The following is a 16,225-nucleotide window of genomic DNA, read 5'->3' on the forward strand; positions in this document are numbered from 1 at the left end:
TAAAGTCAGTATTGGTGAGGTTTTTGTTGTTTTTAACCCCTTCTCTCTCCCTCTTCCACTCACTGATGGGATCTACAACAGACGGAGGTAACGCGCTCAGTCTCAGTGCAGGCTGAACTCTGGCATGCTGTGTGTGTGTGAGAAGAAAACACTGCAGTTGTTGTGTGTGGGGTGTTCAGTCACTGTGTGTTTGACGACATGGATGCAGGGCAGGACCTGTTCACATACGTGTTAATGCACAAACCTTTTCGTGTTGTTTTATGTCTGTGTGACTTGATTAGCAGGTCTTTATATTTCAATATAAGCATTTGTCCACTTTATTATAATCACCTACCTTATCGTCGCTTTCACTGACCTTTTGTGAGGACCGCGTACCTCAGTGCCCAGACAGACCAGCCCGAAAAGAAAGAACTAGCGCCAGCTGAAGATCAGTGTTGGGGGTAATGTGGTACAGAGCAAAATTTCTGACACAAATGCAACCATTTTATTCAATATCCAAACCGCTAGTGAGCCTACACCTTACTGTCTGAGTTATTATATATAATGCTGATAGTGGTTAAATATGAAAAAATAAGTTACTGTTTTAATTAAAATAGTTATGTTAAAACAAGGTACTATTTTGCCTTACAACATCCTGCATGTACCTCTTTGGATTAAAAAAAATATTTTAGCAAATATTAAAGTAAAGCAGTGCCTCAGGCATCAGGCAGCTTTTAGAGGCATTGAACTCTTCAGACGTCTGGTTCCTATCACCACTACTGTGAACAATTCTGACTCTAAGTTTCTCAAGAATGAAGCGTTTCACACCAAACCAGTCTGAATGACACTGTTTACATCTTAACCATTTAATTATGCAGACATTTTGAAAAATGTATGGAATTTGCCTTTAATACGAACTGTGTTACTTGTGTTACTTTTGTGTCTCTAAGAGAATAATATTAATTTTACAAGCTCATTTAAATCGTTAATTTCCTCTATATATAATATCTCTGTGTGTCTTTGAACGTAACTTGCGTGGACGTGCGCTATCTGTGTCAGCTGACTGTGCGCTTTGTGAATATGAGCAGTGTGACGTGGGAAATGCCGTAAACAATCTGTCAAATAATCGAATTTGGCTAATTTGAAACTGATGGTTAAAGATCTTTGTGCTGAAAAAGAGAAAAATCTATACAGAGCTGACCAGATTTTCATTCAGAAGCTCTTTAAGGTTTACATTTCATTCTTGAAGACTTTATTTTCAGTGCGATTTTTGGAAACATTTCTACTTTAATTAACATAACTGGCTGCTCAGAGGCAGGGAGAGTGTTAAATAATGTTACCTATATGTTGGGTTTTCCCTGTACTTTCTAGTTTATAACTATGTGTTTGCGTTTTAGAGAGTAGCAAAGAAGTAAAGTAATGAGTATTTACATCACTTTTTCCAGGAAGTAATGAGTAAAGTAATTCCATTACAGTCCGAGAGAAGTAGTTAGTAGTGTGTAATGGATTACTACCCCAACACTCAAACACACTGTGAATATTACACTCAGCTCACACGTATGTGCTTCATGCACCTGTGCGAAAGGGAGTAACTCTATAGCAGGAGGTGTAAAACACTCCACCTGCAAAATACACAGTAAAGAATATACTGTCTGAATGTTTACCAGCTTCAAATGTCTGTGTTTAAGCTAAACCTGGACTCAAAAAGTAAAAGTAAACCACTGTGCTGGTAAAAAGGCTGTTGGTGCATGTTCAGAATTACATGAAAGTCCATGAAATGAGTGCGTATGCTTTGTGTTAGTGTTTTATTACGGCACCTTCACAGCTCTTGTGTTGATTCACAGTGCTCAAATGGTCAAAACAGCACTCACAGGAGGCGTCTAGAGTTAACAGTGCAGGACACACCGCACAACCTATAGGCGAGGGGCACCGTCCGATGGCCAATAGGTGTACAAGTAATGACTGTAGCCGTTTGTTGTCATAAACCTTTCTCAGCCATCCTCTCCCTTCATTATTGGTCAGTTTATGACCACAGGACCACCATTAACCAGATATTATTTGGGTGGTGGACCACTCCCAGCACAGTAATGACACTGACATGATAGTGGCATGGTGGTGTGGTATGACTGGATCAAGCATTGGTGGGTGTTTACATAAGAATAAGAATAAGACAAAATAAAAAATAAGGTTAAGAATAGTGCACTACACAAAAACACCCAGCCAAGAGTGTCTCTGTGGTCAGAAACTGACCACTGATGAAAGGATAGAGATGGCTAGCACGAATTATTCAACAAATGGGCTACAGTCTCGGAGCTACAAGGCAGGTGTTTCTAATAAAGTGGCCACTGAGCGTGTGCAGAGCTTTCTCTTAATACTAATTGTTTATTAAGGTAAATTTTCACATTAGACCGATGTACAATATGTGTTTGACATTGTGGTAATAATGCATATGTTGTCTTTATGTCCCCTTATCTTCCCTTAGCCTTGTCTGGATGTATGAGTATACAGCACTTGCATGCTTGGTGTGTGTATGGTGTCATTGTGTAAGCATGCTAGTTTGTGTTTGCTGCTCTGAGCGCCGTAGAGCTCCTGCTCTGAAGTAAGTTCTGAAGTCTTCCACCTGGTGTCCAAAAACAGAAACGCTGATGCTCTCTCTCCCTCCTTTCTCTCTGTCTCTCCTGGGACTAACAGAAGATTGCTCAGGAGCGGGAAAAGTTTGCAGACGAGGGCAGCATCTTCTACACGCTCGGCGAGTGCGGCCTTATCTCCTTCTCCGACTACATATTCCTCACTACCGTCCTCTCCAGTGAGTGTCTGTTTTTGTTCATACATCCCTGGAAAATTTTATCATCCCCAATATTGTCTCAAAAATGTACCTGAATACAATAATGACCTATAGAGTAAAAGAATGGACCCCTTAGGTCCACTGATAACATGATAACATTCATGTGGGTTTATGTACCCGTAATAGTCACAGTTCATTTTTACTTGACCATTTTCCAACCTCTCTTTGGATTAAACCTGCTGTTTTTACTGCTACTGTGCCTTCAAAACTGATTATATATATATATATATATATATATATATATATATGTATATATATATATATATATATATATATAAACGAACTCTGTTCTGATTGGCTGCCCTGTGCTTACCTTACATATATGAACTGTATGGTTACTGTATGTGGAGTGAATATGTTGTGAAACTTAAACATACTGTATCAAACTCTCATATTTAAAAAAAAATGGTTTTCTGTGATATGGACTCAATAAGTACTGAACTCTTCATATAGTCAATAAAATAAATTAAAAATTTATTATAATGTTTTTTATATTAGTGCTCCATTTATCCTTTACTGGCTGCCTTTATAACTTAATCTTAATTAATTATATTTTTTGATAATTTATTTCACATTTGGCTCACTGCTTTTATCAGCAGTGTCGAACACTGTACCTCGTAATTATGAATCAATGAATCAATCAACATGATCAGCTTCCACAGTCCCACCAACCAATCACTGTGCCCCACTAAACCCATTACTTTTTACATGCTTCTATTATTGAAAGCAGCAAAATACAAAGGAGGGTTTGTATGCATCGCTTTGTACTGCGTATATTTTAGAGATGCTCAGTATGTTGTAGGAAGATAAACAGACAGGTTTCCTAAACTGGTGGATATTTGGTGTTTTGCCGTAAATGTGGCTCTTCTGGTGATTCTCTCCTGAACGCGTGGCTGTTTTGAACAGAGCTATCGTAGATCTTTCACCCTGTGTTTTCCTTAGCTGTCATTTCTGCTGCGTGAATGCACTGTCATTTCATTTTCAAGAATATGATGACAGTGCATCCACGCAGCAGATGCTTTTTTTTATCTCCAGTAAAACATTTGATAATATTATCAGTTGATTTGTTTTTATTTACTTCTTCACGTACATTGGCTCTCAGCTGAAAGCAGCCAGTAGCAGCCTACACAGACTAACAAGGTCGAACACAGTCGTGAGTAATGCAGATATGTTTAAAATTCCCCAACATTTCGTGGGAAGAATTAAGCCTTAAATAAAATGATGATCTTATATTAATAATAATAATTACATTAAGGATAATAATACATTTCAGCAGTTAGGCTACAAATGACTCGCTACCGCACTTGTGCAGCCTGTAATCAAACAGCCCAGTGGTTTGAAACCTCTGCTCTACAGAGAACACAGTTCTGTTCATTTTAAGGCATAATTACTGTTTATTTGCTAAATTTAGCATATCAGAGTGCCAGTTCATCATAAAATTTGGTCTTTGCAAAAGTTATGCCACATTTCATGTTTTAAGTGTTCTTTTTCCCAATATGTTACAGTATGTTTTTCCAAACTTAGCAAATAAATCTGAGGTTTGGACTAAAATTTACCACAAATGGTTCAGATGAGTTCCTTGTAGAGGATTTGTTCGCTTATTTTTACTTAGAAAACCAACAAATCGTGTAATTTTACAGTTCAAACCTCTGCATTAAACTGTATATTTTATCAACATTAAGCGTTAGGTAAGCACATATAACCCTGAACGCGCCCCAAAGCAGATTTTACTCAGTCCTGTGCACTTTTTAAGGACCCTGGGTGTTAGTCTGGAACCTTGATTTGTTGAGTTGCTACCCGTTGACTGTCTCCTTTTCAGAATCAGCATTCCCAGATGAGAAAAGTGAGAGAAGAAGTGTCTTGTTGACCATAAACAGCCTAACATTATTGCCTCGCATAACACTTTCAGGCTTTCACTGTATCCAGAATAATAGAGGCGTTTTATTACTTTTTGAAATATGATTTGAACGTAAAGCTTTAAGAAATTTTTCCCCTTTATCTCTTACTCCGTGTCAGAATGAATGGAGGCGCACCCTTGGGCTGAGTGCCTGCCTGTGACCAGTTACGTCCTGATCCTTTGCTTTGTACATGATGCAATAAAAGTTTCCTAAGTGTTCTTAGGTTGAGCATCTCTGGAGAGGAAGAGAGGGAGAACTGGTAGAAAGTATGGGCATGCCTGCTAATTCAGTTGGAGGACTTCTTTTCCACCTACTCCTAGGATGTGAGAATGTGATTGACAGTTGGGGAGGGAGTGGAGAGCAGATAGAGACTGTCGCTGGTGATGGATGCCTTGTGTTAATCGCAGTGCTGCAGTCTCCAGCAGCTGCAGCTGAACTACAGATAATTCTGCAGTAATGATAATAATGGCAAACTTATTTCAGTCCATTCACTCACCTTCACATTGAATTTAGCTGTATATCATACATCCCTTTAGGACAAAAGGAGTAGAAACCTGTGCTGTCAAAGCTCTGGCAGACCTTTCAGTCTTGATTCATTCAAAAATGCTAACATGGCTAACAGAGTTAAAAGTTTTCATGTTATGAATTTTCATAATCTGTAAAGATAAATAAATTAAAGATAAAGTAAGTTTTTGCCTAAATGCTTGAAATTAGTTTCTAAGATAAATACAAATAGTGACACCCCCCTTCCTAACAGGTTGGCTAGATTTCAGCAGATCACCTGTTGTGGAACTTCAAGTCTGTGGCTTCCTCTCATGGGGGCTCCTACACTGTATGGCCAAAAGTATGTGGACATGTGACCATCACATACCATTATTATGCATTAATATGGAGTTGCCCCTTTGTGGTTAAAACAGCCTCAACTTTTCTGAAAAGGGATTTCCACAAGATTTTGGAGTGTGTCTTTGGGAATTTATGGCTATTCAGTCAAAAGAGCATTTGTAAGCTCAGGCACTGATGTTGGACGGGAAGGCCTGGCTGCAATCGACAGTCTAGTTTATCCATAAAGGTGCCCAGGGCTCTGTGCAGGCTACTGGTGTTCCTCTGAACCAAACTTATAAAGCCATGTCTTTATGGTTCTTGCTCTGTACATTGGAAAACAGTCAAGCTCGAACCCTCCCCAAACTGTTGCCACAAAATTGGAAGCATAAATTCTTTTAAAATGCCTTTGTGTGCTGTAGATTTAACATCACGTTTTACTGGAACTAAGAGGCCCAAACCCTGAAAAACAGCCCCAGCCCATTATCCCTCCTCCACCAAACTTTACCGTTAACAGTATGCAGTCTGGTAGGTAGAGTCCAGCGGCGGTGTGCGTTACACCTCTCAGGCCGATGCTGTGCATTGCGCATAGTGATTTTAGGCTTAGCTGCTCAGCCATGGGCAATTAGATCTTGTGCTGATGTTGCAACAGAAGATTGTTTTTATGTGCACCACAGCATTTGGCGGCCCTGCTTTGTAAGTTTGCAGTGATCTACTGCTTTGTGGTCTAAGCTTGGTGGTTGTTGTTCCTGTATGCTTCCATTACACAGTAATAGCACTAACAGTTGACCAGGGCAGATCTAGCAGGGCAGAAATTTCACAAACTGATGTTTGGCAAAGGTGGCATCCTGTGACAGTCCTGAGCTCTCTATTCTACTCTCTATGGAGATAGCATGGCTGTGCTTGGTTTTATACACCTGTTAGCAGTGAGTGTGGCTGAAACACCTGAACTCAATATTTAGGAGGGGTGTGCACTTACTGTTGGGCATATAGAGTATATTTAGACAAAGTGGGAGATTTTTGTGTTACTTCACATTTTTGATATCTTCACTACTGTTATAAAATTTGGAAAATGGTCAAAATAAAGAAACCCTAGTAGATATGTCCAAACTTATGGTACTGCAGGTAAAAGCTACAGTTCCTTTCACTTGATCCACTTTTACTCATTATTACCAGTGTTGGCTTTCATGGTAACTCACTCTTTTAAGTGGTATCACTGTTGTGTTTTTTGTCCAGCGCCTCAGAGGAACTTTGAGATTGCCTTCAAGATGTTTGACCTGAACGGAGATGGGGAGGTGGATCTGGAGGAGTTTGAGCAGGTAATAGCATGGACATGTGCACACACATATACAGTGCAGTGAAAAAAGTATTTGCCACCTCCTGATTTCTGTGTCACAGTAAAAGATTTCTGATGCCTATACAAAATGTAATATAAGACAAGGTGAACATGAGAAAACACTAACATATTTTAAATTGTCATTTCATTTTGTTACAGTTGTTGCAAAGCTTTTTGTCCTTTATCACCCATGTTAAAAAAGCTAAACTCTTTGCTTATATTGCTAAACTCAGTAACTGGTTGTGCCATTTTTGGCAGCAACAGCTGTGACCAAACGCTTCCTATAACTGGAGATCAGTTTTGCACATCACTGTGGAGAAATTTTGGCCCACTCTCCTTTCCAGAATTGCTTAAGTTCAGCAGCATTGAAGGGCTTCTTAGAAAATTCTGCTAGAGAGCAGAATTCATGGTTCTGTTAATTATGGCAGGCCACCCAGGCCCTGAAGCAGCAAAGCATCCCCACATGATCACCTCCACCATGTTTCACTGTTGGTATGGTGTTTTTATTGTGGATTGCTTTAGTTTTATGCCAGATCTAACAGTCCTGTCTTCCAAAAAGTTACACTTTTGGCTCATCGGTCCACAGAGCATTATTCCAAAAGGCATGGGGGTTCATCGTGGTGTTTTTGTTGAATGTTAGAATGGTTAGCAGTGGTTTTCACCTTGCAAATCTCCCATGGGTGCCATTTTTGTCCAGTCTCTTTCTAATGGTAGAATCATGCATGCTGACCTTATCTGAGGTGACCAAGGCCTGCAACTCCTTGGGTGTTTCTGTGGGTTCTTTTGTAGCTTGCTGGTTAAGTTGCTGCTGTGCTCTTAAGGAATTTTGGTAGGCCAGTCACTTCTGGGAGTATTGACCACTGTTCCAAGTTTCTCTCTTTGGAGATAATGTCTCTCACTGTGGTTCGCTGCAGTCCCAGAGCCTTAGAAATGGGTTTGTAACCCTTGCCAGAGTGATATCTTTCAATAAGTGTCTTCCTCATCTCAGCCAGAGTTTATTTTGATCTCAGTAAAGTGCACTGCGTTTTGAGACCTTTTAGCATAGATCATGTTGCTGAAAAGGTTATATTTAAGTGTATGCTTAGATTCAACAGGGCTTGCAGTAATCAATCCTGGTTGTGTGCAGTTGGATTGATCCCAATTATCAACTAAATTTGGTTAATTGCTTGATTGACTAACCAAAGGGGCAGTTGCTTTTACTCACTGGGCCAGTTTTTCCTTCAGTAAGTAAAATGATTATTTAAAAACCTGTATTTTTCCATTGATTTACACTGATGATGTTGGTGCATTAAATCATACTGAAGATGTTCTGGACTTTAGGTACACTGTCCTTCACAAGGTTTTGGACACTTGCTTTCTTTTAGGACATTTCTTGAGCAGAGATTCTGACTGTTACATTTTCATTGAGTAAGAAAAAAAATCTGCAAAGGTTGTGTTACTAAAACTTTGGATGTATTTTGAACACTTCAATGCTTATTAAAGTTTCTTCCTCAGTATGAAGAGCACGTATTGCCTAAATAATGATTTGACAGTTTTCTTTTCTAGACTGTTGTTAAAAGCGCATTTTGAAACTCTTTTGGCCCAAAGGTGGCAAAATATAAACATCTTTCCGTTTAATATGTAAAATTATTACCAACTGACAGAGTAAACATTTGTTAGAAGTATTTTAAAATTGTTTTGATGTCTTTGTAGCTCATAAACACACTCGTCTTTGGATTCTCCTTACCAGTTGCCTTTTTGTTCTTTTCATATCATTTCGTTCATTTGATATAGAAAAGGTAAACAGCCTTGGTTTCATTAAGCTCCATTATACACTTCATAACCTCAGTTTTAGAAGCGGCCTGTTTGGGCATTTGGATATTTGGGGCCGGAACGTGACTCCATTAATTAGCGTGTGTTCTGGATGGGCAGGCGTGCTCGGGGCTGTGCACAAAATTCTCTCAGCACGGATTAACAGCAGCCTGCCTGTGGCTCTGCTGAACAAAACAAGTGCCTCTGTCTGAATAACTCGGCATAATTCAGGAAAAGAGAGTCATTCGATCTGAAGAACGTTTACTGTGTAATGACTCTATTAAGTTCCCCGACTACAGCCCTGATATTTATAGTTTACACAGAGCTCTTGGATAAAGCCAAGAGTGTAGGGGAGCCGGAGTTGCATCTATGAAAGTTCTCACTATTATTCTAGTAGAGCAAAGGGTTAATGTAGTTATTTTTGGCATGGTAATTAAATCAGATCAGTCAGATTGTTTGTAAGGAATGGCGTTATCCGGTCAGCAAGTTACTGACGAGGAAATGAGAGGATTTCTCTCCACATCAATAGGCCGTCCCAGCTGCAGTGCTAAAGGACAGAGCATTAATCAGTGCTGGATAAGCCACTGCACTGTTCCCCAAAAGCTCATAAGCTCAGCCTCCTCAGACAGTCCATGTGGCTCCAGTCAAAGATGAGGCTGCAAAATGCTATTATTGCAGTGTATATTTAAAACATTGGTGAATCAGTTGGATTACTTGAGTATCTTAATTCATGAGAAACTCATTTTAAACTGTGGTTGATGAAGATGCTCACAGTGTACAGTAAGAAAACATCATAACTGGTTAGAGGGCTCATGCATATTATGTCCTCCTGTGATATTATTATTGCTAATGCCAATATCACAATAATGATTAACACACAGTAGGGGTAGACACAGTAGGCCACTCAGCCACTAAGCCAATAAATGTTGTGACCAAAATTAAGAATTTGTGGCCACAATAATAGAAACATATTAATCGTATGTAAAGTCCTATGCAAACGTTTGAACAACCCTGGTCAGGTGACGTGCTCTGTGAAAACAAAGTAACAAATTCTTTGCAAGGAACAAACTCAAATATGCCATTTTTCTGCAAATTTTATTGCAGTTTTTATGTGCTCAGTTTAATTAATTGGAAAAAAATCCAACATGAATTGTAAATGTGCCATTTCTTTTGCACAGGCCACATTTTGTTTTTTCCCCAATATGTTAATCTCAGCAAATAAACTAATTGTGGAGTAAAACGGGCTGAGGTGTGTTCTCTTTAGAGGATGTGGGCTTTTTTTTTTTTTTACAGGGGTGCCCAAACTTTCGCACAATTAACGAGCATTTTCATAATCAAAAATTATTCAGCCATTGCTTTAAAAAGTGTGACATGGTGCATCCGATCTACTTTAAGTCAGTATGTAACGGCAGCTTATTTTGCACCCTGTTTTATATAAAACCTTATTTCGAAATGTGATATTAGCAAACTTCAGCCAATGGATCAGCATCTGTGATGCCAGGCGGACCAGCTCAGCAGGGGGGGGCACCACCACGGTCACCGTCACGTTAGCTGCCGCAGTGATTGCAGTAAATAAATTCCAACAGAATCTTATTTGATGCAGTTAGTTCAGTGTCTGACCAAACAGGTTTGTTAAAAGGGAAATTTAAAGCAAAAAATATTCAGGGCAGCTGTCCTCTGGGGCCACAGTCTCTGCAGCCTCTTTTTTAGTGGCCAAATTGTGAATGTTGTGGCCGGGGGCACTGGACAATAGGCAATATCTACTCCTGACACAGAATATTAGGTGGCCCCAGTCAAAGCTACATTGCTTCTTTTTTGTCCTTTTTCATGGTTGGGCCTGTTGAAGTGTGTGTTTGTATGTATGTATTTATTTAGCATGTTTTTAAATAAGGTCTCTTTTGCAAGTGTGGATTCTGATGCTTTGTGTCAGTTCATTTTGAAAAGGCACTGTTTTTACTGTGATATGGGAGTGTAGTTTTTATGTGGTTCCCCTCAGGGCTTATTCATTTCTGCATCCCTGTTTTGCCACTGTAATGAGTAAGTGAGTGTGACAAGGCCTCTATAGGATGATGCATTGATTTATTACGTGAGAATACAGCGCCCTCCAGAGTTTAATTTATGGACCCTCTGTCTGTGTGTGTGTGTGGGTGTGTGTGTATCACAGGTGCAGAGCATAATTCGTTCTCAGACCAGCATGGGCATGAGGCACAGGGACCGCTCCACCACCGGTAACATGCTGAGGACAGCAGGCTGCAGCTCGGCTCTCACCACCTACTTCTTCGGCGCCGACCTCAAGGGCAAACTCACCATCGGCAGTTTCCTGGAGTTCCAGAGGAAACTGCAGCACGACGTACTGAAGCTGGAGGTACAACTAGAGATGGAGAGCAGGGCTGTAGATGTGGACTTGAGTGGGAGTGCTAATTTTTTGTGATATTGCTGAAAGCATTTTAGCCTTAGTCCACATAACCACCAAAAAAGTGAAAATGCAAATATTAAATCAAAATTTATGCAATTTTCATCTGGAGTTATGAGGCTAATTTAGCTAAGAAGTAATGCAGACTTATACTCAATTATCATCACACTCACCGCAGGCCTAAATCATAACACACTTTTAGGCCTGTCAAACCTGTTGCATAACTGCCTGATCACAGTTATTTAAACTGATGACAATAGGCTTCATAATCGTGTATCACAAATGCACATTAACACTGAAGACATCACTAAAACAACAGACTTTTGGCTGTTGCTGTAAAGATATTCGTTAATAATACCTTCAAAGGACACCAGTGAGTCATGTTTGTTTGTTTGAGCTCGAGCTGTTTCTGCTGTCATTTGGGAGCCACTAAGTATCGACAGCTAGCAAACAAGACAGCAGTTACATTCTGGCACTTTAGGCGTCAGAACTGCTGGACCATTTAAGTAAAATGGGAAATTTAGCTAGCTAGCCACCGAGACATTAGCATGCTATTAGCGATTTTTTTATGCTTGTTATGAAGAAAAGGATCATAATACATTGAAACGACATTAAACTAAGATAATACAGTGGTTATTTTAATTTTTAACAGAGAAAATTCTCACATTTGTGGGTTTCTTTGGTCGCTTGTTCAGCCATCTTGTCGGTTTTTCTATTTTTCTCATAACACTGTTTGGAGTGTGACTCTGAAAAAAGTCCATGTAGCCCTAACACTTCGCCCTACCCCTCTATCTCACCCTACCCCTAGGCAGGAACACACAAAACGGAGTGCTAAGGGCTAAGTGGTAGGGGCGAGGGGTGAAATGGGATTGGGCCTTATTGGTGTAGTGTGGTGAGCTTGTTCAGGCGGTGAATCAAACCCCAGTCTGCAGCGTGAAGACCAGCGGTATCACCCGCTATATTACACCGACCGCTACTTACTGAATAATCTTAAGATGAATAACTGAATAATAAGCCTAAGGTCAAAGGGTTTATTACACAACATGCTTATAGGATTGCCATAAAGAAGTGGAGTGGAGGAGTAATTGAGGAGGGAGGTGGTGAAAGCAGAAGATGAAAGAATGGACGAGTTAACAGGAGAAAAAGGCTCAGGGGCTTTGGGGCAGTCGACAGCCGTAGAGACGAACTGACAGCAGCCTTCACAAGCTCAGCATGTGTCACTGCTTTAAGCAGCCTCTGTCACTGTGAACTAGTTCTCTCTCTCTCTCTCTCTCCCTCTCTCCCTCTCTCCCTCTATCTCTCTCTGCCCTTTAACATAAGTGCTGAGGCAGCAGGTCTGGCTGGGTTTATTCAGCCCGCTGTCCAGTTCATTCTTGGCACAGACCCCCACCATCCCCCACCCTCTCCTTTCTATACTGCAGTCTCTCTCTCTCTCTCTCTCTTTCTCCGGTCCAGCTGATGGACACTTTCACTTCACTGGATTGAGTTTTTAAGGCTCAGTCAGTGAGAGAGTGTAAGCAGCTCTATCTTAGAGGACTTCAGAGGACTTTCTGTGACCGAGGGAAATGCAGCTTATTTAGACCGGAGGCTCTAGTATGTATGTGTGCCAACAGGCCAGCTTCAGTGTTGCCGTGCTTTCTGAATGATAATGCAGAAGGCTGAGTCTCTGAGTCTTACTGCAGTGTGAGGTCTGGAGCTCTCAAAGCCTGAGCTGGGTTATGCTTCATCACACAGCAAAGCAGAGATTTACATCCAGCTATGTGAGGAGATGAGAGAGAACGAGAGAGAGAGCACAACTGTCAGCAGGTCTGAAATGATCAAGTGCTTTTTCGGTTTAGCACTTCTGACACTACCTGTGCCACTGTGATGCAGCGCAGCGAAAAACCTGACTGTGTTAGCCGAATACAGGGTTCAACACAGTCGTATCTACTGTGTGTGTGTGTGTGTGTGTGTGTGTGTTTGTATGGTTAATACATTTTCAGGACAAAAGCTTCCCAACTTTTAGGTTAAACAGAGAAAAACATTAAATGGTACTGACTTTGAAAAGAGCTTATTGCAAAAAAAAAAATCATTTTAGGGCAGAAACTCTTTATTTTTGCGTACCAAGGTTGAGCTTAGTTTAGGGCTAGGCTTAGAAAATTCTTAGAACATTTAGATACATACAGAACTCAAAAGTAGGATTGGGACGCTCAAAATACAATATATTTCTTGTATAATTATTACTTTGCAAGTTAAAGTTGCCATTACAGTGTTGTCGGAAGAAAACCTCATATCTCCAAAATGATGACTTTACAGGAGAAAGAAAAAACCTACTTTACTTTTAATGTAAGTCAATGGAACCAGACTTCTTTCCAAGTCATTTTGGGCCATTTCTTTGGGCCATTCATCATGAAATATACACACAATGTAAAGAACAACAGGCATTTTCAAATTATGTCAAAAACTGAGAAACATCAAAAATGGACAAGGTTTTCTTCCGACAGCAGCGATATATTTATTCATATTTGTCAGGAAAGTTATAACTGTCAGCAATAATGACCAGGTTTACTAACCAAAACTCAAAATGCCCCAGTTATTAACCAAAATCTTAAGCATGGTAAGTTAAAGTACTCAAACATTAGTGTCCCTTTCCTTTATGTAGATCGGCATTCAGCACTGTCATGATTTTGCTGCATATCCTTTCTTTTGGATGACAGCTTGAAGTCTTTTAGTCATTGAGTGTATGAGTCTGCACAGCTGATGCTCAGCCAGGCTGGATTTTCTTCTCTGCATGTCCAGAGCGAGACAGGGTTTGAGCACTTCTGGGCTCTTTCTGCCACTTCAGTACATTCTTCACGCTTGATTAAGGAATTTTTTAATGGAATTTTCAGAGACTGTATTTTTGACAGATTAATTCAATATTCAAGTTTTTTAAAGCAGTATCTTTCAGAATGATATATAGATGATATTCTGAGTCAGCTGTGTTGGATGGTGGCTTTCCAGGAGTAGCATTGGAGAACATTATTTACTTTATTGATGGTTATACTACAGCTGAAAGTATGTTATGTTATTTTGAATATAATAAAGAACAATTTCCAAAATGTATTAACAAATTAAATAATTAAAAAAAGAATAGGTAGAGGTGCACCAAGACTTCAAGAGCACTGTATATACTATACATTTTGAACACAATGAGTGCGCTTACATGTGCTTGTTAATCCGATAACTGCAGAAAATCATTTTGTCAGTAACCCGATAAAAGCGTTTACACGCACTTGAGTAATCAGATAATGGGGAAACTCCGGGTCTACATGAGTCAGGCAATAATCGTATTTCTGCTTTGAAACCGGCCAATAAGCTCACAGAAGAAGACGTGACGTAAACGGAACGCAAGACTCAAAGTTCATGCCGCGCCTTTTTTAAAAAAATCATTGCACCTCTGTACCTGAAAATATGAACGTAAATCATCTAGAAGATGAAGAATATTTTAATCCTTTATTTTGTGAAGTATGTACTTGGTGTCAGCATCACTCCAAAAGTGTTTTGCTGCGTCTCGCGGCAACACTGCTCGCTTATTTCCGGTACCGCCGTCTGTTTTCGCACATGCTCAGACTGAGAAATCTGAAAGAAATCCGAGTAATAATTTACATGCACTGAGAAATCTGATTACTGAGCTAAAATCTTAATCAGATTTCTAGACCTTACTCTGATCTAAGAAATCTGAGTGTGCTGTTTACACGACACTCAATATTGTGCAAAAGTCGTATGTAAAGGCATTTTTCTTGTCAGTAAGCATTTAAGTCTATTAGTTGAAAAACAAAAATACTAACAAGAATAAAAACAAATAAACAAAACATTGTGATTGTATGTCTGTCATTGTGTTGTTGTCCAATCCAATGTCTAGTTTATCTAATTATACTTGATTAAATTAAATCAGGTGCTACAAATTCATGCAACAGCTGCAGTTCAGAGAAATCAGGAACCAAACCTGTATTCTATGCTCTTCTAACAGACATATTTATAAACAAACAAAATAATCTTGTTACTTTTTATTGTATTTATGTTTATTATAATGTTATGTAGTACTTTTACTGGCAAAAAGACACTAATCAGATAAAGATAAATTAAAGATATATAGTTTTAAAGACTTTTCTTGACTTCCCAAGGCTTTTGAACAGTACTGTATATCTGACTCTGTTTCCTGACATTGTATAAAGACAAACCTCCGTGTGTGTGTGTGTGTGTGTGTGTGTGTGTGTGTGTGTGTTTGTACACAGTTTGAGCGGAATGACCCAGCAGATGGCCGAATCACAGAGAGGCAGTTTGGGGGTATGCTCCTGGCCTACAGCGGCGTTCAGTCTCGCAAACTCAAACAGATGCAGAAAGGCCTGAAGAAGATGTTCAAAGATGCTCAGGTAAGCTATAAACTGTACAGTCATCAATAAACATGGACTATAGTCGCTGTGTGACTGTCTTCTCTATGTGGTTGTATATGTAGTCTACTCTGTCAGCGCTGTTTTGGCCGATTGAGCGTAATGAATTGGTGTCGGCGGTCGACTGTGAGAGAGAACTGAGGATCAGCAGACGAGTTGAGAAACAAAAGGAAACAAAGCAAGCAAACCGCTCTCAAGAGTGCACAAAGAAAGTTGCTTATTTTTTCAACAGCAGTGCAACCAGCAGCGCTTTATCACTACAGATGCGCATTTTAACTATTTTTTCTGTTCTAATGTCCAAATTTTAAACAAGCAGCTATTCAAATTTCATATTCCCAACCAGAAATAAACTTAACATTGTTAAGATGCATGAAAGCTCAAAGTACTCTGATAAAACACTCTCATACAATAAAACATGGGATACTCAGTCATTTCATGGACTTTTTTTCCCCCCTATCAATTTTCTCCCCAATTTACACGTATCCAATTCCACCCACTAGTTAAGACTCCCCCAGTCAAACGATACCACCGGTGCTAGGAGGGCAAAAGCTAGCACAGGCTTCCTCTAAGTCATGTGAAGCCACCATGTCTTTTCGAACTGCTGCTAACACAGCATCATTGGACAGCCGAACGCTCCCGGAGAAAAGCGCCAGCCGCCAGATCTGTTATGTAAACTAACAGACGCCTGCACTGACTGGGTGATGGGCAGAGATACAGGGGCCGTCCTACCCA

The 16,225-nt window shown here is 39.9% G+C and overlaps 1 protein-coding gene across 4 annotated transcripts in view; it reads left to right on the forward strand.

Annotated features, from left to right (window-relative positions):
• Positions 1–16,225, forward strand: part of micu1 (mitochondrial calcium uptake 1) — a 102,923-nt gene that overhangs the window by 71,015 nt on the left and 15,683 nt on the right. For 2 of the 4 annotated variants that reach the window (XM_036573729.1, XM_036573731.1), the window contains 5 exons: positions 82–87; positions 2,671–2,785; positions 6,778–6,860; positions 10,833–11,033; positions 15,338–15,475. In XM_036573729.1, coding sequence (XP_036429622.1) covers positions 82–87; positions 2,671–2,785; positions 6,778–6,860; positions 10,833–11,033; positions 15,338–15,475 — 543 coding nt within the window. The remainder of the gene's footprint in view (positions 1–81; positions 88–2,670; positions 2,786–6,777; positions 6,861–10,832; positions 11,034–15,337; positions 15,476–16,225) is intronic. The other 2 variants (XM_036573730.1, XM_036573732.1) reach the window with 1 other exon arrangement.

This window comes from Colossoma macropomum, unplaced genomic scaffold (genome assembly GCF_904425465.1).
Source record: "Colossoma macropomum unplaced genomic scaffold, Colossoma_macropomum, whole genome shotgun sequence".
NCBI lineage: Eukaryota > Metazoa > Chordata > Actinopteri > Characiformes > Serrasalmidae > Colossoma > Colossoma macropomum.